The sequence below is a fragment of the Manihot esculenta genome, chromosome 12, assembly GCF_001659605.2.
Source record: "Manihot esculenta cultivar AM560-2 chromosome 12, M.esculenta_v8, whole genome shotgun sequence".
NCBI classification, from domain to species: domain Eukaryota; kingdom Viridiplantae; phylum Streptophyta; class Magnoliopsida; order Malpighiales; family Euphorbiaceae; genus Manihot; species Manihot esculenta.
Genome location: NC_035172.2, coordinates 7,671,425 through 7,697,059, shown reverse-complemented (window position 1 = coordinate 7,697,059; position 25,635 = coordinate 7,671,425). Strand labels below are relative to the sequence as shown.

The 25,635-nt window shown below is 33.0% G+C and overlaps 2 protein-coding genes across 4 annotated transcripts; both read right to left on the bottom strand.

Annotated features, from left to right (window-relative positions):
- Positions 1-2,992: 2,992 nt before the first annotated feature.
- Positions 2,993-11,479, bottom strand: LOC110628563. 3 transcript variants are annotated; one of them, XR_006348017.1, is made up of 18 exons: positions 11,192-11,478; positions 9,999-10,116; positions 9,730-9,917; positions 9,539-9,646; positions 8,924-8,988; positions 7,895-8,000; positions 7,294-7,377; positions 6,738-6,884; positions 6,524-6,652; positions 5,491-5,558; positions 5,306-5,339; positions 5,132-5,216; positions 4,786-4,853; positions 4,593-4,706; positions 4,456-4,499; positions 4,217-4,303; positions 3,511-3,602; positions 2,993-3,395 (listed from the first exon to the last, which is right to left on the bottom strand). XR_006348017.1 is itself a non-coding variant. In XM_021775294.2 (18 exons), the coding sequence occupies exons 1-18, from the start codon at positions 11,318-11,320 to the stop codon at positions 3,299-3,301; spliced, it is 1,650 nt and encodes a 549-aa protein (XP_021630986.1). In that variant the 5' UTR covers positions 11,321-11,479; the 3' UTR covers positions 2,993-3,298. The 3 variants fall into 3 exon arrangements, 2 of the variants coding, with proteins under 2 accessions (XP_021630986.1, XP_021630985.1); XM_021775294.2 differs by having other exon boundaries at positions 4,464-4,499; positions 4,593-4,601; positions 11,192-11,479; XM_021775293.2 differs by having other exon boundaries at positions 4,464-4,499; positions 11,192-11,477.
- A 2,728-nt stretch (positions 11,480-14,207) lies between these two features.
- Positions 14,208-22,332, bottom strand: LOC110628113 (serine/threonine protein phosphatase 2A 59 kDa regulatory subunit B' gamma isoform). The gene is made up of 2 exons (XM_021774613.2): positions 20,425-22,332; positions 14,208-14,914 (listed from the first exon to the last, which is right to left on the bottom strand). The coding sequence occupies exons 1-2, from the start codon at positions 21,661-21,663 to the stop codon at positions 14,528-14,530; spliced, it is 1,626 nt and encodes a 541-aa protein (XP_021630305.1). The 5' UTR covers positions 21,664-22,332; the 3' UTR covers positions 14,208-14,527.
- Between the last annotated feature and the right edge of the window lie 3,303 nt (positions 22,333-25,635).

Sequence of the window (25,635 nt, the reverse complement as noted above, 5' to 3'; positions counted from 1 at the left end):
GCTCTTCTGGTTTAATCTAAACTCAAGGATTTTGTGGTATTTACTACATAATGTAGTTTCTATTTTATATAATGTAGTATTGTGTGGAGTTCAGGTTTCTCCCATATGCTCTCTTTGCTCTGCACAAGTAGAAACCCTAGAGCATGCTTTCTTCCTCTATCCTCATGTTAGTGCCACTTGGTTTATTAGCTCTTGCTCTTATAAGCCTGATATTGTTCGATTTCTAAGCTTTCTAGTATGGTGACAATCTCTATGGGATCATTTTCGGCAAGAATCTGACTGTGCATCTATCATGTAGCTTATTTCTCTTACTTTTTAGAATATATAGAAAGCACATAATAATGGAGTGTTTGAATTTATTATTCCTAATCCCTTTACTACTTCTTCTTATATTTCTCTTAGCTATCTAGAACTTTAGCAGTATGGTATTTTTGTTGCTTCTTTGTCAAATAGTCATCGGTGTCAATCTAGACAGGAGATCCGATTACTTCCTCGTCATAGGACCTTGAAATTCAACACTGATACTGTTTAGAATGATCAATTTTCTCTAGTTGTTATTGCTGTAGTAGTTCAGAATGATAATGGTGTCTATTAGATGGAATGACTAAGTATATTTAGAGTTAATTCTCCTTTAGTTGCAGAAGCTCGTATAGTTTTGAGACTTTTCGGTTAACTTTAGCTCAAAATTTCTAATCACTTGTATATTCTATAGATTTTGAAGTTCTCTACTTAGTATTGACTAAGCCTAGTTTTTTTATTCCTTCAGACATTGTGATTATTATTGCTGCTATTGTGACTATGCAATCTCAACTACCTAATCTCTCCTTTGAAAATATGCATTGACAAGGTAACAAAGTTGCTAATATAGTCAGTCGCCAATCTTTGTTTAAGGACTAGCTAGTTTTCCTTTTGACAGGATTATAGCTAATTCCTCTAGAACTAGCATCTGTTTTATAACTTTTACATTTTTTTTTTTTTAGTTATGTAATCCGTTTGGAATTCACCTATCTTTGAATTGCGTGTTTGATCCTTTTCATCTTTTACTTTGTATTAGATTTATTCAATATGCATTTCACGTTTTTTTTTATTAGTTATAATACTATGATTTAATTTTAATTTTTATATAAAATTAAAATTAAAATAGAAATAGAAATAAAAATTTACTTTTTATAGATCCTAAATAATTTATATTAATTCTTAATTAAAATTAGTTTTATTGCAATAATTTAAAATATCAGGGGTAACTTTAATTATTCTTTATTTCAACTTCTTTCTCCTCTATATACAATTTTGTTAATTTTATTGTAATAGAAAATTAATTTAAATTAATTAGTATTAGTTGTTAAATTTAATTGATATTATTATTTAAATTTTAAATTTTAGTACAGTTTTTGGTATAAATTAGGATCATTATTAAAATAATTTTAACTATCATTTGATATTAATTATAATAATATTAACAATTGAATATATTTATGATTGTAATTTGTTTTATAAATTTTGATTGTTAAAAATTATTAGCGATATATTAATTACCACTAAATATTATTAACGATAATTTAATGTGTTAGTGATAAATTTACTGTTAATAAACTATATATTTTAGTGATAATTTAATATGTACGTTATTAAAAATAGTTTTTTAGCTTGCACAAATTTAAAAGAAAAGGAAAATTTCTTTTAAATAATTAGTTTTAAAAAATTATAATAAAGTTATAATTACATAGTGTTTACCCATTTATATTTAAATAGAATAATTTATTTAATAAATTAAAGTAAATAAATTTAGATAGGAATAAAATATTGTATTATTTTTTGGCTAATTAAAATAAAATATAAAATTTGTGATTATTAAATGATTCCATGAGTAATTTTTTGTCATTTTTATCATTCCGACGCCCTTATACATTTGTTTATAATATTGTATAAATTCTAGATTTTAAAATTTGAAATTTTTGGATAACTCTTTAATTAATTTATTTAACAAAAATTATAATCCGCATTAAAATTTAAATATAATTATAAATAATTAAAAATAAGTAAAAGATTAAAAAATTTTCATTATTTCTCACTCTTTTCACTATTATTTCTCACTCTTTTCACTTTTATATATGATAATCGCCGAAATTCATCCGCTTTGGGACAGCCAACCGCTGAACCTCATCCATTTTGGAGGAGTTCAGGACCGAGAAAACAGAGTCGGCTTAGAGCCCGCGAAGTTCCTTAGGCCGAAGAGTTCAGCTCCTCAGGCCGAAGAGTCCAGCCCCTCAGACCTTGACCCAGACACACGGAACAGACCGAGTCACCTGTGAGCTCGGATCCAGTGGGTAGAAATCCAGCTCAGTGATGTGACGTGATGAAATAGCAGGCCCAGTTATTTCGCAGCCCTGCCTGCATACGTTCCGGAAAAATTAAATGGCTGTCTGGCATGGAAAAGGAGTCTGACGCTTCCGTATATACGGATCTGCGTGACAGAGACAGATGGTATTGTAGTAGAGAGACCGTTAGACGAGCTACTAGCAAACAAAATGAAAAAAATAAAAGGAGAGGAATACCTCCCTCTCCATCCAACCTTACAATCGTAAAACCCATTATCTGAATTTTAGAATATCAATATATAATATAGATTATAATGAATTGCAGTATTCAAGTCGAGGGACATAGATAAAATATCTCCAAAAATTTAGGTGAAAATTAAGAACCTTAATTTCTTTAGTTTTGGGTTAAATTTATTTGTTTCTTCATTTAGCTTAAAAATCAAGAGTTTAATTCTTGATTTTTTTATGATTTTTGAACTAAATTGAGATTAAATTAAAATTTCTTTGACTAATTTAAATAAAAAGTTAAAAAATTTTAACTAAAGGATGAAATTGAGCAATATTCTGTTTATTAAACCTTGGTTCAATGTTTAAACCTCTCAAGGATCTTTCTTTTTGGAAGGTTTGCAGAATAAGATTCACCAAGGCTTATATCCCATAAAATGAAGACCACAAACAAGAAAGTCTTCCAAATATTTTCATTGAGAAAAAGCAAATTCAATTGCAAAATTGTCTGTACAATAAATCAGAATAATAGATGAATATTTGCATGCAGAATACAGTCGTACAAGAGTCATATTCAACCTGGGTCCAACAGATGCACAGATTGTTCCATTGATTTTTAAATAGGATGCAAGAAGAGCTACAAAATCCAAGATGAACATATTAGTTCCGACTCACCGGTGCATGAAACTGGGCCCCGGTCTATACACTTTTCACTTCATTCCCCATTAGTTCAATGCATGCTTATTGATGAATCTTCATAGCTTGTAATCTAAACCAGATCCATATTTCCAAGCCTCAAGATGCCGCTTCCACTCAAACTGAATCTTTGATGGAAACACATGTAATAATGGTCTGGCAGGAAAGTGTGGACAAGTTTTAGGGAATGCATAGGAACATTTCCAAGTTTTTACAGTCATTCCAGACAAAATGCAAGTAAATCTAAGAGAGGAAAACAAGGTTATATTACCTGATTACGGGGTCGGCAAAGCTGGATAAAAAAGTATAGTAACTGAGCATAAAAAAATGGCCGGACCAGTCCAGAAGCACGGGAATACCAACCTGAAGACAAATAGATTCATAGACCAGAAGTATTACATATTAATCGGCCAAAATATATAATAATTCACGTAAGAAAATTATATTAAAAAACATTGCCTTGTCTATGTTCCTCTACTTTGTTAAGATCCTATCTGTGTTATAACTATTACTTTTGTTTCCCAGTAATCTATGTACAATTATCAAGCAATTCAAGATCACGCATGGGTAAAGTTAATTTTCATTCTGTAACTATCTCTAACATTCCATGCTGCTACTCTGAAGCTAGGATGTCGCAAAGCTGCTGCAATCATGATGAAGACAAACCACTGACCAATTACATCTAATTTTTGTTGCTATCTGTCATTTCCCTCCATCTTCTTGATTTACATTATCCAGATAAAAGCAAATGAGATTAAATAGACTGTTTTCCTCTTTGGACTATAGAGAGGCCCAACTGGCCTTAAGCTACAATATAGTATCTCTCTAAATCCAGTGGCTTCCAAGAGAATCAAAATCTAAAAATAATTAAATTTTTTTACATGTTCCATAGAAGGCGGATATCAATTCATTTGGAGATAAAATATATGGAATACAGATAGAAAGAACAACAAAAGAAAGATCAGATTCATTGATACCTGCTTAAATATTGAAGGGAGAATTTGAGGTTTAGTCAGCATAACAAGGCCTAATGTCTTGGCAAGAGGCTCTAACTGTATAACATCCTGCCATCAAAATAATAATAATAACGAGGGGAAAATAATTTTCTATGTTGATAGACGTGTGTTTTTATGAGAATTTAATTCTGAATTGGCGAATGAAATGGACTAGAAACCAGGAATTTCACTAGAAGAAGGGAGAGAAAATAATAGAAGACCAAATAACCTGAAGGAAAGGTCTTAAAACTGGATCGCCTAGCTTCTGTAGAAGAGTCATAATGCATTAGGTACGTGAAAGACGAATGAAGCAGCACTTAACAAGTAAAAGCTTTACAGCATAGCAGCATAAGCCTACCTGCATACTCTGGAAATTGACATGAAGAAGCTCATTAATAAATTCTGGAGAAACATTAGAGTTTTGCTTTGCTGACATTGCTTTTTGAAATAACCATGAAGCACTTAAATTGGGCTGCAATAATAGTAATTATGTTCAGAAAATTGCATGACAGGCTGCTTAACTGTAGAGCCAAAAATACAAAGTCACTAACCATGTATGGATTTAGTAGGGACAAGCTGTCTGCATCAAGAAAATCGCCATCAATCGCATCATATATTCCTTCATTCTCAGAAAAAAAAAATACATCAATGCTGGTAAGTTTGAGCAAGTCACAAGTCTTCATCTACAATGTCTCTCTACACAAGAACCTTGGGTTTGAAATTGTTTATCTTTTAAATTGGGAACCAAAGGCCTACATGTGTAAAGTGGTTATATTTATCGGAAATCGTATAGACCTAGTAAAGTGGTATAATTTGTGTAATCATTCCAAAATACATTCACATTTTAAATTAGCAAACAAGTAATAATGATAAGGGTGATATGCATATAGAATATACCAGTTGACAATCTCCTGATATGCCTTGTCAAGCTCCCAAACCCACCAAATGACACAGGTGACTGTATGCCACTAGCATCACCAAACTGCAAAGCATCATATTATAAAATATACATCCTATTTGTTATCTACCCATAATCTATTTGGAGCTTTACAAGTTTGTGACATAAACAACCTGCAAGACACGATTGAATGCTGCTGGCATCGGACTGAGAAGTTGATGTCCACCATTAAGAATTTAAAATGTTAGATTTGAAGACCAACTCATGAAAAGCATAAAAGTATTGTTCCATGAACTGAACAATGATACTGAGAATTAATTCTAATAGAGCATAAAATTTCAGTTCATGAATTGCATGCCTGTCACGATACGTAGGGAAAATACCATATACAACTCTCAGAATCTCCAGATTTTCAAGGGAAACTCCCTGCAAAGTGGATAAGCATTACCAGGTGATCAGCTAAGGAACTCAAGAAAATGGAAGTGGGAAATCACATTCCATTCAAGAATATTACGACAGGAAATCAATGGTGTCACAAAGAAAATTTTGAGATGCAGGAAAAGAAAGGAAAAACTTAAAATTCAAGAGCTGCAGCTTATAACACGTGACCCTTAAGCACTGCATCCACAAGGCACTAATAAAATAAAAAATGAACTAGGTCTGATTTGTCAAATATTGACTTTGACACTGCAGTGAAGATGGAGTTGCTTCAATAATCAAACACCTGTGCCCACTCAAAACTCCATACAGTTTATAATCACAGGTATATCCAACTGCTTGCTACGTAAATGCATGCATATATTCACAATAGGAAACCTTTTAAATACAAGTTGTTTTGTGCTATGCTTTCATGCTGACAGCTCCTGAAGTGCAGGTACTAGCCAGTGCACTGAACAGTAATCAGTAGGCTAATACTTCTCCCTTCTAGGAAGGTTAAATTTGAGTGGTGGGTGATAATTGTAGAAATGTAGAAGAGCCCAAGCAGCAAAGATAACATGCAAAAAACTATTGCAAACTAGCAGATATAACATAAGATTCGGCCCTCAAGATGTTATTACCGAGTCATCACTTTCCAGCATGTATCATAAATATTTAAAGAACTCGCACACTCAAAAGAGAAACCCATTATCAGCTTTTAACAACATTTAATAATTTTCTTCTTTATTTTGCTGGAAAAAGGGATATGGAACGGACTTCAACTATAATAGAATAAGAGAGGTACCAATTAAGAAAAATAAACAATTTTCACAATTTAAATTGACCATAACAGAAGGAGATTTTTTATATACAAAATCCAGAAGATGACAGATGAAGCTTCAATCATCAAGATGTAGAAGTAAGCAATTTGAAGAGTGGTACATGAGATTGCAGAGAACGGATCTAAAATTTACCTGATATTTAGGCATCAAATCCCAATAGTCTTCTAATAAGTCTTCCAATTTGGGTAATCCAGGTTGAGGATTAACATAGGTGAACATATATATAGTACGATCTATAGGACCAGAGCCAGCTGGAAATGCCTGTGAAATTTTCACAAAAGAGCTATATTCTCAAAAGTAATGAACCATGAATTTATTTTAATAATGTATTAGAAAGTCAATTTACCTCCCAAAAATATTGTAGTTCCGAGTCTCCAATTTTCTTAACAGATGAACTACTATATATGACATCACTTGTAGAATTTTCTTTAAAACCACGAGCACAGGACCCAACAACAAGGCAAACACCATCAGGCTTCCTTCCTCTTCTTATCTGTAATGCAAATGGTTACGAGTCATTTTGGTCATAACTTACAGAAAACTAACAGAGATAAAGTTGTTATTTACCTTATGTATGCTTGCCTAATTGCCTATGAAAAATCTAATACTTATATTTTAATATCTAAGGAAAAGTGAAAACTTTGAACATGAAGGGCTGCAGTTCTCATTCCATTTATCGCTAATTCAGTCATGCCAAAATTTCCTTAAGTAAATGTAAACAGTGCTACAGAAGTACTCTCGAAATTCATATGTACCACTACCAGTAGATTTACTGAGAAATCATCAAAATTGGCATTTACATGTAAAAGAAAGAGTCTTAAAAGGAGTTAATCTTGCATCAGAAAATTGCTGATGGGCCACCGCATGCTTGTGCAAATCCTAATGAAGGAAACGGTTCTTACCTGCTTGACGACGGGTGAAAAGTTCCCCATTGCATCAATGATAAGACGTGATGATAAGGTATTCCCCTCGACAAGTTGCAAGACCTAAGGAAAAAAGTCAAAAGAACACTGAATTCTCATTGACAAGGAAGACAATTTTATTAAACTCGGTCTTAATGAGGCATAATCACATTCAAACTTTCATCAGAGTAATCTCAATGTGTGGCCTTAAATAATTTAAGTATTCTCTTTCCAATGCTCCGCTTCAACAAGGTTTAACTTTTATCATTCAAAAATTGCCCTTAAGTCTCTTATAGTTATGATTTCTGTTGTTCTTACTCTAACATTTCGCCATCCCCCATCCCACCTAGCTCGCCTCTGATTGACTCTAGATTTTCCAGCGAAGCCATCTAAACATTTTGCAAATTTCATATTCATATGGCTATTAACTCAACCTCTCTGCTAGAAGATAACATCAGCCAGATTGTAACTTAACAAAATTCACTATATTACCCCCAGTCCATTTTGGGTTGACTACTAGCTTTTTTTCTCCCTCTATTCCGTCATATTATATTATATTTCATCATCCATTTGATAATGTTATAAGTGGTGGTATACTCACTGCTGCATCCTCGTATACACAGATGTTGGAGACACTATAGCCTTCTAAGATGACTCCACCTAGAGAAATAAACCGTTTCTTCATAACCTCTATAAGCTTTACAGGCCTGCAATGATATAGAGATGCAAACCAAAATGGTTATCACCCGCAGAAGCAAGATTAATTTCTCTTAAAGTATCACAATTATGCAGGATCATTTTTCTTGCCTAACAGTTTTATCAGTCTCCAAGTTGACAAGATTAATTTGTGCATCATCAACATGTCACCATAATTAATAAAGGACTGATAACAATTCTAGGAAAAAAAAGTTCAAGAATTCAAGCTTTTAAAGTTTCAGGAAGTAATCCTCATTTAATTATAATACATTGCCGAGAAATAATCTAAATACAATCAAGCAAAGTTCCTATAACAAAAAATTATGTTAACCCAATCCTTGATTTGAATTACCTATGTGATTAATGATTACAGTCATGGAAATTCAAACACAGGTAGAATTTTTTGCACAATTTATTAGAAAAAACTACTCCATTATTTTCCTCATACTTATATGCCCTTTCAGTATGTTGTTATATCTTTAAACCAAATATATTTTTATATATTTTAATGTAATGTTTGTTTCTTTCTTTCTTTCTAGCATCCAAAAGATGATGATAATAAACACACCAAATTAATTGATACAAGTTGACTATACTTAGTATGTAATTAGTTTAATTTTATGCATTTAACTAATCAGTCTGCCCAATCTACAATAGGCTAATAAAATTACAAATTAATCAAAGCCAAATCAAAAGCAAAACAAATAATATTTTTGAGAAGGGGAAAACACAAATAATCAAGGGAAGCATAATGAACATAGCCTATAAAATTCATGGGGACCTTTTGGTGGCCATAGGTGCAAGTGCCTCTATTGCCCCATGACAAATCTGTATAGAAAGCAATGGAAAAGAATAATAAAAGAGTGAATGATTTCATTAGAATCTATGGCACTCCAAGATTAAGAATGTCTTCTTTAGAATCCATTGCACTCACGAAACACCAAGATTAAGAATGTCTTCAACCCAGATTTCGCCTTTATCCTCAAATCCACATCTGTTCTGCACACAGTTAATGAAATTCATCAGAAACAATGAGATGACATAAGGCAGCATTTGCACTTGGATGGTGTGCAGGAGAAAGAGTTCAATTGCTAATGTCAATTTTGCTGGGCCAAGGTTCCTTGCAAGATAAAATTTCAGAAAGGACCAAAGTCCATTTTATCAACATTATCAGATATCCTTAACTTCAACTTTATAACCTCTAAATGCTCCTATGTGATCAATCATCTGGCCCAAAGTTCCAGTAAAGTACAACAGTGAAAATATCAGAATATCTTGACACCATACTCACAATATGACTTGGAATGGGAAAAAACAGCGATTTCACAAGCTAACGCATGGTTATATATGTGCAATAGTTTGATTTATTTAAAATTTGAAATCATTGTCAAAGATTTTTTCACAAGATGCTGGAAAACCAAAGAGCAAAGTTATTGCAAAATTAGAGTCAGTGGTCATTGTTTTCTGCTCTTAAGAAAATTTGCTTTTATAAAATAAATTTAAAAAAGATTGAAAGAATATAATCAATTTATGAATCACCAGAACTCACAGGATTGAATGTCGCAGCTGTAGCTTGTTCAATATCGTCCTCTGTGAGAATACCAACTTCTACCAGCTCCAAAAGCTCTTTCTTTGAGATATTCCATTCTTGTTCCCTCTAATCATTCACAACAATTGTTCTTTTAAAATCAATTTCTATGCCTAAATTATCTCTACAATGAACTCCACAGTATATTATACCCCTTTTAGTATATTTCTTTCGACAATGCCGACTCGAAGACCTTTCGCACTCAATGTTGTGGCAATGAAGATCCCCAAAGTGCCTCCACAAACTATGACATCAAATCTGTCTACTTTTTTGCCAGTCAGATCAGAATGACTGGACACATGTGGAAAACTAGAAACTACTTGTGGTGGTTCTTGGGAAACTGCAGAATTTATGTAAAGATTAAATATTTAAGGACCTCTCACAGACTCAATTTAAACCACAACAGTGGTAAGAATTGTACCTGTTTGTGTAGAACAGATGCTAGACCAAATCTTGTCCAATCTCTTTAGAGCATTATATGAGTATGCACCGCCAGCACCACCAACTTCACCACTTACTGCAATGCTCTCCATTATCCTCTTCAAATTGAAAATAATAGGCCAAATTAGAAGGTATGAAATGAAGCAATTCTAACAAAAGTTGTATTAGTGGTTGAGGCTCTCGTGCTGAGATTAATTAACTCTTTCAGGATCATAAACTGCTTTGATATCCTCGTAAAAAACAAATTTTCTGTAAACGTGTTTCAGTGGTTAAAATGATCTTGAACCAAGCTATATCTTTCTAAGTAATCTATTAAGAATCAGAACAATGCAGTATAGATTTATATCGCTAATGAAGGAATTTGCATTATAACTTATTCATCTTTTATATTTATATCACTACAAATTTACATAAACAAATGTCTTTGGCTTGCTATGCAGTGATTAATTCTACCCAATCGCAAACTAATTCTCCAAGAAATCTCTCATGCAGAGAATAAAACCCATGCACAAAGAAACAAATCTATCCGCATTTCACCTCAAAGATTCAATAAGAAAGTTATATGGTTCCTTTTGGAATATTTCATATAAAAGAAAAGAAATGAACTTTAACCTCACAAAATCATACTATTTCGAATATGATATTTTATTTTTCTAGATGAATTATTTTTTAAGTTAAAAGAATTGAATTCTTACACTTATCCTTTCATTTGGCATTATTCATTTTGAAAGAAAAGAATTCAAATGAACACTTGCAAAATCAAGTAAGATTTCATCTTCTTTAAGAAAAAGTTAAATCCCTTCCTAGAGAATCATTCAAAAAAAATCAATTCATTTAAAAAAAATCAATTCAATTGAATTCTTGCAAATTCACAAAAATAGTTAAACAGGAATCAAATGAATTGAATTTTTGCAAATTTTTAGTTTTCAACAGTGGGAAGGTGAATACCAATTAATACCTAATATTGGAAAAACTAAAACAAACCATAACCTTATATCCTCTGGGTACAAGATTTGATAACAGAGAGAAAAAAATAAAAAGAAGAGCATAGCTTCTGATTTCATTGACCTCCAAACATGCAATATAAAAAAAGTTTTTATACAGTAGAAAAAATATGAGAAGCTAAAATTCAACGCCATTTTTCAGGGAAACAAACGGAAAAAAAGTATTGACCTGGGTTCTAGAGGGAACAGATTGTCCTTGCAAGGACATTTTCGTCGGAGTTCTCTCCCTTCTTAAATGAACCAGTGGGCTCAATTTTGGGTACTGAAAAACCCCATTACAATGTCCAAGCTGAAACATTCCTGCCGCACCAAAAAGAAAATCATCAGCTTTTCTCTCTGTCCCTCAATTTATCATCTATTCTTCGACGTCAGCGATTCAACTTGATTACTATACAAATGTATGTGTCATAGAACTAGACACGTTAACAGCAAAAGCTATCCTCTATTCCTCTGGAATCCGAAATTTCATGCTGTTTCCTTCCCACTCAAAAGTATTTTTTATTAAAATAAAAAATAAAGTAAAAGAAGTCAAATATAATTACTATGGATGATTGATAGAGTATTTGGTCAAGCAAGTTTTAAAATTTAATTAACTCATAGATTTGTAGCAAGGTAATAAATTTATAAGTAATTATTCTCCTTATAAATAAATAATAAATTTAAGAGATTTTTAGATTTTCATACGGTTTATAAGTCAGTTTAATTAATTAAATTATTAAAATATTTTTATTGAAAATTTAAAATTACATGTAATTTAATTAATGAAAAAATAATTTATAATTTTTTAATTATTTTCATAAAAATATGCTTATAAGTTATTCTTAACTAAATGATCAACTTTTATTTACTACTTATAAATACTTATACTAAATAGATTTATGAATTCAAATCAACTACCACTTATGCTTATAAACTAAAATTTTTAAGTTAGGCTAAACATTCTCAAAGCTTCATCAAAAAATTATTAATTAATTTATTTATACTTTAAATCGCTGACTTATACTATTAAGCAATTATAAAAGATTAATAATATAATTATAAATAGTAATATTATAATTTTATTTTTTATTATATTGACATGATTTTTTATAATAAATATAATGGAATTTATTGTGATAAATACGTAACAAGATATTTAAAAATTAAAAAATCAATAAATATGAGATTTATTGTAATTTTTATGGAAACTATTGACAAACAAAAAAATGTTAAAGCTGTAGTTTTTCAAATTAGGCAAGATGGGAATGAAAAAAAACAATAAATTTAGAGATTTTAAATTGAATTATATTAATTTTTAAAATTTTAAATTAAATTATAAATTAATTAAAAATTTTGAATTTTTTTATCAATAATACTTATCGACGTGACATATGAGCATGATAAAATAATTCGTGTCAATCTTCCTACATCTTCAAGACACACTATCCTCAAATCAAATTTTAAATTTGAATATAATTGCAATAAAATTGGTAATTTTAAATAATTTTATCTAACTTTTAAAATTTTAAAATAATGAAAAATTTTAAAGTTTTCATATAAATAGGCTATTATTGTAGCCTACCAAATCTCAAAGTGCAAGGCCCATAAATAACCCTAGGTACATGTTCGGGTCCAACCCGAATGAAGGATCCGCCAATTTAAAGAAAATGTTATCATTTGTGGCCAAGGGTAGCTTCGGTTCGGAGCAGTGTTCCATGGAAAGCAAGGCCATTAAAGGAATATAGAACTAATGTATATTGCACATCCAATGCTCTAACAATTAGGGCCGTAATTGAACCGAGCCGAGTCGAACTTTAATAAGCTCAGACTCGATTAGAAAATAAATTTAAAAGTTCGAATTCAAACTCGAACTCAATTTATAAAATAAATATTAAACTCGAACTCGGTTCGAATTCAATTCGTAATAAGCTCGTTTATCACATTAACGAGTCAACTCAAACTCCATTCAAAAAACTCGAATTTGAACTCATTTAAACTCGAATTTGAGTTCGATTATATTATAAACAAACTCAATATAATTCAAATTTATTTAAATTATAAACAAATTTAAATTATAAAATTATTAAGAGACTTTTAAATTAAAATTTTTTATTTAATTAAAATCTCTCAAACTCAAAACTAATGAAAAAGAATATAAAAGAGTTGTCCTGAAGTCACGATTGTCCATATCCTTTCAACTTTCAATGTGGGATTAGTATTAGTAAATAAGTTTGTTCGCAAGCCTGTTCACGAGCCTGTTCACGAGCCTGTTCACGAGCCTGTTCACGAGCCTGTTCACGAGTCTGTTCACGAGCCTGTTCACGAGCCTGTTCACAAGTCAGCTCGCGAGCCTAAACGAGCCGAATACTGCTAAACTCAAGTTCGGCTCGTTTGTTAAACGAGTCTAAAAAGTGAGCTTAAACTCGACTCGTTTAGAAAATGAGCCAAACCCGATCGAATTTTTATCAAACCGAGTCTCGAATAGCTCACGAACAATTTGGTTCGCTTACACCCCCTACAAACAATCCAAGAACTCAAAGAGTAGAAGAAAAACTTTTAAAAAAATTTAGACCAAGATGGTGCCACCATGTGAAGCCAAACAAGTGGCAAAGGCATGCCAGTGCTTTAACTAGACCGGAGCAATCTAAAACACAGGGGTCGTTAATGTACCTAAGATGATCAACCTCCCTTCTATAAAAAAAAAGTCCAACGACAGACATCTGACGAGCAAAGCAGGCGTAGAAGAGCTCTGGCTATAGAAGCCTTAAAGGATCAGAAATTGTTTATACAGAGTTTTAAGAAATCCAGTGCACTCCATACATGGAAGTAAAGCGTATATAGGATTCCCTGATTATATAGATTATGCAGTTCATTTGAAGATATCCTCCTCCACTGTTTAGACGCAAGGTACTAGAGTTGCAAAATTGTCTAAAACGAACAAAGGTGATCAGGTCATTAGTAAAGAATGCAATCGAAGCAGGCAACACAGAAGCAAGAGTATTAGGAACAAATTTTCTACCCAGTTTCCCCATTTCACATACAATGCTGTGAAAATTATCACTTGAAGAACAGTACAGCTGTACCAGAAAATCTGATCGAGGAAGGTAGTCCCTTGTTTGCTTATAATTAGAAAAAGGAAAAAGAAAAAGAACAAAATCTGCAGTTGGGCTAAAGAAAAATAAAGGAATCACCAAAGCTGAAAGGCATAAGGAAAAATCTTCTTTGCATCATTACAGGAAATAAATATTATCAGGCAGGAAATCTGAAGCACTGCCTCTATAAATCAAATCCCTTATAATACAAACACTTACACTTTAATGGCTGAAGAGAAAAATAAAACAGAATGAACCCAGAACCCAAAAAATAGGATTACCCTTTTCCCTAGGAGCCCTGCCTGCATAAAATCCATGAGATAATATGAGAAACAGTGGAAAAGAGGCCAAACATCAATTTCCATAATCATGCCAATGAAGTCCCCTCCTATACCATTCAACTACAAACAAGGGTAGACTCACAACCCAGCCTCTCAACTACCAGCAGTAGCCCGTGGACTTGTCCCAGTTGTAATTGCTACAGAGGCAAACCTTGAGACAAGCACAGCCTCATTGCTTATGGCCTTAGAGGCCGCTACATCCTCCAGTCTTTTCCATATTGATTCTCTCTTCTCCTGTATTTCTCTCTCCTTCACTTCATCTTCTTGGAATTTAACCAAGCACTCATCAAAAAGTTCTTGATCAGCATCTGAGAATATCTTCCTCACATTCAGTGTCAGACTCTGAACAGCTTGGTTCCAGTGACCTCTTGTGTTTCTCTCCAAAGCAGGGAAGATTATAGGCAATATCACTTTACTGTTTTGTGTGATCAAATTCCTTATGTGATCATTGTTCCACAAAAACAATGCACGTTCAGCCACCTGCCAAGAAAACCAATTTTAAGATCTACATAAATTCAAAACAGTTTGGATGGACATAAATAAAGCAAACTGTCTACGGTTGTGTGGCAATATTTTTTATTGTAATCAATATGCATCTCTTGCACAGGCTAATTATATCCTCCTTCTGATAAGCCAAGTCTTAATGTTAAATTCCCATGTATTTCACATGACTGCAGATTTGAGTTATCGCCACTCAAACTACACACTAAACATCTCCATTTTCTTGTCTTGTAAGACATCATCTGTATTTGCATACATCTTCTCCATGGTATCACCTTAAAACATTTCATTAGAACTGTAGAATGAATCTTAACTACAACTAAGTGAAAAATCATTGGTATATGTCCATTAGTTAATTTAATTGCATATTGCACAGTACATTAAATTGTTGATAGATGATATTGGGCTTCTAGTCTTGTACTAATTCTGATTCAAACTTGCAATATTTTTTCCTTATTCACAAAGTCTGAGTTTGCAATGAAATTATTACTTTCGTGTAAACACGTATGCTGAATTGATTCTGCATATCATATCTTTTCAGCCTTTTGTTTGGTATCCAGTGGCATAAGATATGGAAGCAGAAAATATTACCTAGCACTTCTAACAGTGCTAATAGTTAAATTTACAAAGAGAGAGATCTCAGACGGAAATAAGTGCACCAATTGAATTCACCCCATACAAATAATGGTATCACAAAAGTTAAAGAGGAAGGGATATTTAAGCTTATCAGCACTATCTTTATTTGGATTACGAAAATGATGCCACTAGAATATTTATTAGTATTTTTAGCTTTATTTTATTTAAGGGATTATTCCCTTTACATAGTTTTAAAGAGATTAATATCTATAATAATTTAGTTTTATTTTAATTGGAGTGCAAAATTATTGTTACTCGTCTATTTGAGTGTTAACATTATGTGGTATTGATAAGAACAGTTGTCCTATATGAGATTTTATTTTACTTTTTGCTTGCACCTAACTTCTCTCAGGCAAACATCTGCACCTTGTTTCTTGCATCTAGGCCCTGGGGCCTTTTTGTGCTATAGTGCACCTTGCACATTTAATAACTATGATCATAAAAGTAATTAAACAAAAAGGCCAGAATGTTTTGTATGCTAAAAAAAAAAAAAAAAATTAAAGGCTTCACCACTCATAGCTTGTTGAAAATTTTTTCGTGCTAATCAAATGACAGAATTATGGTATCAGCACCATAAAACCATTTTTTTCCAGTTTCAAGCTGCACATCATCCAAAGGCAAAGTTTGAGGCAAAGCTTATTACGAGATGACAAGAGCAATTTCATGGGAAGTCAGGCAGCAGGCACTGCTCAGTTGCCTGTTACTCAACCGATTCTACTTTATGAAGGTCCAGAGATCCACACTGTTTATAACTTAATAAAAGGAAGTATATTTATTGGTTTATGATGTAAAGATTAATGAACTAATGGAGCATCTATTGTATTAATGACCAGTGCTAGCATCTTGCATGTTTCAATTTATTGGGCTGTGGTTAATTGATGCAAATTCTCAAGGGGTTAACGTGGAATACGAGCAATGGTGAGTATTTGGTCTGTTGATCGATTTTTATCTGAATTGAAAAAAACAAATTACATGGAAGTAACATCAAACTAAATTGAATAAGGTTTAAAGCCGAAATAATTTGTTTGTTTTTCATTTAGTTCAGTTTTATGCCTAGAAATCATCTGTCAAAAAAAAAACCTACAGTTTTATATAGCCAAATCTGGCTTGATCAATGCCAGAAAAAGAAAACACAACTATCTTACCAAACAAAGTTGCATTCTTGATTTCTTTCCCAAAAGTAAGCATTCCATCTACTATATCAAAAGACTATTGACCCAAGCATCAACAAAATGCACACAAATGCCCACAGTTGCATGATATCCAATGTGAAAAGGTCAAATGGTAGAAAATATTCGAATCTATACCTACCCTGGCCTAGAGACACTCCTTTTGTTGCATATTTAAGACCGCGCTGAGAAGACAGTTACGAGGACGTCTATTGCGCTTGGGTTCTTGATGACTGAGAAAAATAGAACCTGGAACAGGTATGTGTTGTAGGGATTGTGACTGAGATGGGAATTAGGTATGTCTGAAATCTAGCACTATGACAAGGTAGATAAGTGTAGTTAATTTGGGTTAGACTTAGATGATAGTTAATTTATTTTCACAGGTGGAATTATGTAATATTAAAAAAAATTAGAAATTATACATGGAATACCATATGAACAAATCATACTCTGAATTTGAAAATTGGCTAAAATATCACCCACACGCAAAGGTTGAGCCAATCAGTCCAAGATTTAAATGTTTGGATTAAAAAGCACGTGACTCAAACATTGGGCTTTTTAAAGGCAAGTAGCCATTCTTAATTCACTTCAAAGATGCACTTGTCCTGCCACTGATCTAGGGGCTTCAAAGCAAGGAAATGACCATGTGGGTATTAGCTAGGGACTATCAACCAAGTTTGAAAGAAGCTAGCAAATTGAAAGTCACAGATAGATGGAGAATGAAAGCTGGGCTAAGTTTTCTAAGCAAGGGCAGAAGTTTTGAAGCTGCAGAACGAAGTAAGGTGGAGATTTCCCTTCATTTTTGCCAATTTCGTGTAGCTACCATGTGAAGCCAACCTACTGTGACTCAGGTCACTCTTCAAACACCAAAGCAAAACCTTGATTCATGATATTCTATTTTGTGACCTCTCGTGTTAAAGTGACTCGGGTAACTACTGAGTTCATCTGCCGCCTTCTGCAATTCAAGGTTCTTGATTCATGGATTCAAAGCAAAGCACGTCTGTTTAGGTCAGCTATCGAGGCCCAAGCATCACCTTGACTAGTTCTTTCTAGTTCTGTTCTAGGTTCTAGGTTCATGAGTTCTAGATTTTTTGTGGATTGATTCTAGCATGTGATTTTGTTTCTAGGTTCATGGGTTCTAGGTTAGCTTATGGATTTATTCGCAAACAAGTTTTGTTGCCTTTGAATATCATGTTGATTATTGGTTAATTATTGAAGATTTTTCTTGGGATTGTTTTGTTTGGATGAATGATAAAATGAAGGTGTGTTGTGAACTGTTGATTGCTGGAACTGGAAACCATGGACTCAACCGATTATATTTGATTTGGTTCGGTTAGGTCCTTAAATTCAGTTGCTTCAATTGTCTATATTATGTAGTTTGATTTTATTTCTAATTCAATTCAGTTTGGAACTGAACTAACCAATGCACACCCCTAGGTGGAGTAAAGACTTAAGGTTAAGGTGGGTTTTTAATATCATGTAAACAGGCAGTGTATTAATATTCAGTTTAATTATGCCTATTGGTTACTCTACAAGTAAAACCAAAAGCAAATTTATCATAACAGCACACAAAACTCAAATTTATAAATAAAGGAACTGGACCAAATAGTATAGGTTAGGTTCATTCCAAATAATACTCAACCCTAAACACAAAGAGGCCAAGAATGATAGTAAGCGGTGGATGATCCCTTTGTGCATTATACATACTATATGTTGCAAGCAAACTAGTAGCTTTCAATGGAATAGAATTACGAAAGCTTAAGCAGCTATTCTAAGGTCATTATACAATCTTTTAACTAATTGTTATTTTCAAAAAATAAAATTATCAATGCTTGTGCCTATGTTTGTGGAAGCCATAGATAGAGAAAACACTTTTCTAGTTACTGGACCATCCAAACAAGAAGCCCTTTTTCACTTTTTGATCAGAAATTAACATTATTTTTTCAAAGTGAACATAGCCTTCTAACACCAAGATCTACAAAAATTTTAACAAATAGGTAGGGCTACCTAATCAATCAATTCAGTTCTGAACCGAATGGAATGGACTAACCAACAAACTGAATTTTCCTAAAAAGTGAGACCGAACAGATAAAGAGGGATATAGCAAACCAAAACCAAAACCAAAAGTTTCAGGTTCAGTTGGTCAATTTACAATGAAATCAAGAGAGAACAAGAAAGAGTATAATTAAGACATGCAAACAGATTTAACAAGATAAGAGAGAAGGACAAGACCATGAAAGAAACCCACATGCAATGGTTTGTTTCTTAAAATAATAATAACAATAATAATAATAATAATAATAATTGGTTTTCATGAACAATATTTCCTCAAAAATAGATGCAGATTATTCCAAAATTAAATAAAGTGAATGTGGAGAGAGACAATACACACAAATCATATAGCACAATTCTTTCCATATGACCTGCTCTCCTCTAGCTTTTGCTTTTGCTCTTCATTCTTCTTTTCACTCCATGTGTGAACTATGGAGTAATGTGATTAGGTTGGAAAAAAAAAGGGCAGCACAACAATGATTTGATTACTAGAAGTGAGAAATGAACAAATTGAAATCAAGTGAGAAGTGACGCTATGAGAGATAGCACAAAACGCAAAGGAGAGGAGTAAGAAGAACAGCAAGGGGCTAGAAAGTGAGAGACAGTAAGGTTGAAGCACAAAAAAGAGCTGCAGTGCCCTATAGGAAAAGCAGCAGGCCTTTTTAAATGCAAAACAAATATTGATCCGTTCGGTTTTCTTGACATTTTTATGTTGAAGAACCAAATCAAACTTAACAGAAAAATTATAACCAAAGCATTTCGACCAAAAGACCAAATTAAAATATTTTGGTTTGGTTCAGTTTTCAGTTATAACCAATCAATGTCCAGCCATGCCAGTAGGCTCAATATCTCTACCCTTCAAAGAGCAAATAGCGCAAAGCTAATGGAATTCAATTTTCTTTCCTAAAATCATTAATAGTTCAGAGAAATTGGTGTGAATAGAATGAAAGCTTATACATACATACATATATATGTATATATATAGCATTTAGGTCTAAAAGATCAAAACATAATGTTAGAAATATGTCATTAGGAGCCAGATTAAAATTTTTTATTCATTATCACTTCTAGTGAATCCAAAGAAAAACAAAATAGCAAACTTTAGAAGCACGAGTACCATTTAGACAAATAACTACATTCTTCTATTAAACTTACTACAATCTCAGATTATCAAAAATTGCAAACAAAAAACTCCTACATAGGAAAGAGTGATGCCTTATCAAAGATCATTATATCTAAAATATATAAATAAAGTCAAAATTATCAAGAAACAATGTTTACTACTAGCCTGCAGATATTATTGTGCCATCTTTGGCTTCCCAATTATGCTCGTCTTCAATGGTCATATATCTTTTTTAGTTATCCATCTTTCTTTTTAAACTATCAGGAAAAGGAAGTGTATTATCCCATTTGAAATTCAAGTATCCATGACTACTTGTAATAACAATTAAAGTGAATCTAAAGAAGGTGGCAGACTAGGTAACAAAGAAGTTCCTGTTGCAATCAATAAAATGAAAGAATAATCCAGAGTTGATTAAGATGATAACGACATCAATAATTATAAATGCAATCATTAAACACTAGGAACAGATGCAAAGAACAAAAAGAGTATAACCATTCTAAAAAAGTTACCTGAAAATGTGAGCTGTTGAGACAGTGACCAATTTGACGGAATAAGGGGATCATGCAACGCTGAAATTCTGCTGCCTGAGTGGCTTCTAAAACTTCCTCCAACTCACCAAGGAACATAACCTCCTTGGAACTATTAGTTATGGGCCAATATTTTAGAAGACCTCGAATTACAGTATCAGCAAGCTTGACATCTTTTTCCACAAATTGAGTGATACAGTACGAAAGTTGTTGATGGTACATAGCTACACACTTGGGCTTGTGAAGAGGAATCAAAGCACGGACTAGAAAGAGCTTGTGCTCTTCCTTCAAGGGCAAAGCAAACCCGTTAATTATGCTGCCCAATATCTCAAGCAATTCCGCAACTCCATTATGCCTCTCCGTTTCAAATATGAAACGGTAAAAGATATTGTTAATGGATTTCCTAATAAATGGTCGATGTACCATAAATTTCCCATAAATGCGATGCAGTATCGTCTTCAAATACTCCCTCTCCCTTTGGTCCTCAGAATCAAACAAATCTAGCAATTTCAACACAAACGAATGATCAATGTATCTCTTGGCAAGCTTGGCATCAGTCTCTGTTGAAGCCACAAATCTAAGAAGGAACTCATACACCATTTGAAGATGAGGCCATGCCGGCTCCATGGTGGGTTCATCCTCCTCTGGGTCAAACATTTCTAGAATCTTGTTATCATGATTCACAGATGGAAGTGTTCTAAACAAATTAGCTGCAACCATCTTTGTAATCTCTTGCATTGTCACCTCGTTAAACTTTGATGTCGCAGAAGAAATATAATCAACAAGCTCATGCAAAGTCTGCCTTTTAATGTCCTTCTCCTTAACATTTTTAGAGGGATCACTAAAATCAAACACAACACAGCACATGTTCAACTTTCTAACAAAGAGATTCTGCTTCTCTGAACTGGGAACATCCCTGAAGTTAGGCAATGGCTCGTAAACCCCAGAAGCCAACACGGGATCCACTTGACCTGCAACAGAGGCGGATTTTTTCCCTTGATTCGATTTGTTCTGTGGGGCAATGGTCCCATTGTTCATGCGTGAAGCACCCAAACCCGAGTTGGTAGACTTTGAGGAAATGGATGAAGACTTTGAGGTGCTATTGGGTCCATGGGAAGAATTTAGAGACGAAAAGGCATTGACCCCACCGTCATTGTTTGAGTCAGTATTCGAGGATTTTGAGGGTTTTCGAGGTAGCTTGCCCAATATCTGTTTGATCATATCTACTAAGAAAGCTCCAACCCTAAACCAAGCCCTAATTCTAATTTATCTCAACAATAAATGAAAGCTCCCACCTTAAAACACCTCAAGAAGAAGGCATTTTCAGAGCTGATCGACAGAACCCCAATCCTTGCACATTTAAAAAGGAAACAGCGTAATGGAAAATAACTAGAGAGAAGAATCATAGACGAGTCTATTCATGTCCACCCCATATCTCGAAGTCGAAATTCGGAAACAGGAAATTTCACACTTTCAGATTTTGAATTGAAGGGCAACAGAAACAGAAGAGAAAACAAACTTACATTAACAAGATGATGAATGGAGAGATCTAAAAAATGTAAAAGAAACCCCTAGAAAATCTGAGCTTCTTGGGCTTTGATCTGCAATTGATAAACCCTAGTATGCTCTTCTGCGGCTGCCCCCAAATGATTTTGATAATGAGAGAGGGAGAGAGAGGGGACCCGAAAAAGAAGAAGAGGAAGAAACCAACAGGTACAAGGCCCAGAAAACAAAAGAGAATCTAATAGGTTAAGGATTGAAAACACAGAAACAAAAGAAAATCCTGAAACATTAACTTCACATATAGCAGAGCCCTCTCTCTCTCTCTGCGTAAAACAAAATCTCCCTCCTGCCCTCTGCCTGGCGATATACGCTGTGTCATGTTTGTTTGACACGGAAAAAAAAAATTAGTTAGAGGTCTTTTTTATTAAATTTGGAGGGTAGAAAAGTATTTTTAAAAAATAAGTTTGAAAAAAATTATTTTATTATTTTAATATTCTTATATTAAATTTAGAGGACAGAAAATTATTTTAATATTTTTTAAATAATATTTTTAAAAAAGTGTTTTTTTCTATCGCAATTGGAACGATAATACTGAACAAGTTTTAATAGGATCGTAAACTTTCCATTTGGTTAAAATATTTTTGAGTTTTGAATTCAAAATTTTAAATTTAATTTATTTAAAAAATAAAATAAAAACACTAAATTTTTATTAAGTTAAATTTTAACTTCAACTAATTTACCATGTTAATGAACTTTAACATTTTTTTTTAATTAAATAGCGTATTTAAGAGCCATTTCATGAATCAATTATATAATTAATCTGTTAAGGTGAATATTTATAAATTTGAATTTTATTTATTTATTAAAAAATTAAAAATTAATTAAGATTTAACTCTTAGAATTAAGTCTAATTTTTATTCAATCGAGCTAGCTTTACCATTTTATGGCGCATGAGGCTTGTGTCTCTTTAAAGGCAGAATGTGAAGGTTCTAGAGTTTTTAAAAATCAAAATTATAATTTCTTAATATTGAAGTTTTAAATAAAAAAAATATTAAAATAAATTAGTATAAATTAATAAAAAAATTAAAGGATTAAGATAATTTATTGTAATTTATTTTTTATTTATTAAAAATGTCACCTTAATATTTCATGAATAAATTTTTATATTTAGTTATTGGTATCCGATAAATAAATTTTCATATTTAATTTTTATTTTTTATATTTATTATAAAATTTTTAATTAAATGTTAACTATAAATTTTATTATTCGCTTATATAATTTTAATTAATTATATTATTCGTATTCATCGAATATTGATAATTTTTAAGACTGATTTATTTTGATATTTAAATTGTTTTTTGGCCTTAGTCAATTCTTTTATTTTAAAAAAGAAATTAGAATTATTTTCTGAGCAGTGCAAATTGACCCAAATCCAATCACAAAAATAAGTGGAGGTCTCCGCTGTAGATTGGGTTGACCTGGTAATTGACAATATTCTCCTAACCCACCTGCACTATCAATCCATTAGTCAGAACTCATATAAATAGATTTTTTTAATTTTCGTTAAGAAATATTTTTAATTAATTTTTACGTGTATTAAAGTTGAGTTTTTTTTTTCTCAACAATTTTTAAGACAAATTCTGTATTTTTATATATATTTAATATAAATAATATTATGAATAAAATGACAATAAAAACAAACTTCAAAAAAATTATGGTTTTATATTGAACTGAAAATAATAGTTTTCCTTATTTTAAAATTTACAATATTAAAATATTACATCGTAAAATTAAACTCTTTAATTTTTTTTATTAAAAATACTGTTGGCCAATTTAAATATTTATATTATTTAATTTTTATAATTAATAATAAAATTTTTTAACTAATAATAAAATAATTTAATTTAATAATTTTTTAATAAAAATAAATAATTTAATTTTATAAAATAAATTAATATTTTAATTAAATAATTTTAAAATAAAAATGTACATATATATATAATGCTTAAGAAATTATAATTATCATCTAGTCGTCGCTCTCCCCCGCAACTCCTCCCTCTCTTTCCCTCTTTCACACAATGATATGTCTCCCATGCAAAATGAAAGTGAGTGAGCTATGACACTCCGTACGACTAAACCTCCTTCCTCCCTCAACTCCTTTCTCTCTCTCTCTCTCACTACAACTCATGTCTCTCATGCAAATGAGAGCGAGCAAGCTGCGACCCTTCCCACGACTCAACCATCTCCCTCCCCCTCCCCCACTCCTCTCTATTTCCCTTCATATTGAGACCAAGTGTCACCACCCTCCCCACAACTCAACCTCATCCTTTTTATTTCTTAGATAACTCGGACCAAATGAGAGCGAAAATGTGAATTAGCCTCCTCTTTTCTCATATGACTCAACCTTTTTTTTTTAGATCTTGTCGCTTTCTCTTTTTATTTGGACTTGTTACATTCAAATCCTATCGCTAAGAAGGGATATATTGATATTCATAGCTTCATATATGCGTGTGTAATAGTCCAAACCCTTAGCACACAAATTTAAGGTTGATTATTTTGGGTGATTAGTTCCTTATAAGGTTTATGTGTCATCAAAGGCAAAAAAAGTTTGGTTGAGATTTTGAGGCATCTCAATTTACTTAATTAACAACAACATCCCAATCCAACAATGTTAGAGGCCCAAAAAACCTAACACAACTCTCTAGTTTAAGATGATCTTGTGATTATTTGCAATGAGATTTTGGATAATGTAAAGGGAATATTGGATCTTTTTTAATGTGTCCATGTTGGAATGTAGTTTAAGGATGTTTATTGCCAAGTATCTAAATGCCATGGGCGTCTTCAAGGGAGAAAGAAATGACTGTTGAGGAGTGTTCTACCACCTGCAGAACTTCGCTGCTGCTTCCTTTCCCATCCCGATTTCTTTTCTTCCCCCTCCTGCTCATCCGGCCTCCAGTCCCTCCAACGATCATGTTGATGGTCCCGCTAGAGTCGTCATTCACCTGCCCTGCCCCCTGTCTACAGGGCCTTTCTTCTGTGATGTTCTGCTAGGGTCTTTCTCCCTCAGGTTTCTTCATGAAGTTCCGGATGTGTCCCCTTTTTATCAGCCTTTCGATCTCACTGATCAGCTGATAGCAGTTATTGGTGTCATGCCCGTGGGTGCAGTGGTACTGGCAGTGCTTGTTAGGGTCCCTCCAACTTGCGTCTCCTTTCATGAGCTTGGGCCATTGGAGGAATTCCTTGTCTTGAATCGTTATGAGCACTTCGGCTCTGGAAGCGTTGAGGGGTTTTATTGTTTCTAGGACCCGAGGTGGAAACGGACTCTGCTCCCTCCTGTCCCAAGGCTGTCTGTATGCCTCGGGTCCTTTATTTTGCCTTCTCTTCGGTCTCTCCGACCTCCTCTCTTCTAGAGCTTTCCCCCTATCTACAGCCTCTCTGGCGAATCTGCTAGTTGTTAAGGCATCGTCTTGCTTTATATACTTCTTTGCTCTTTTCATTAGTTCTGCCAGAGAGGTGAGTAGTTTTCTGCACAGCGAGCCAAAGAATTCAGGGGAGGTGGTCCCCTTCTGCATGGCTTCCACAACTCGGCTTTCATCCAGCTTCGGGATCTACAGGGCCTCCGTGTTGAAACGGGCTACATATTCTTGCAGGGACTCATTCTTCCTCTGCCTGACTGTCTCCAGGTAACT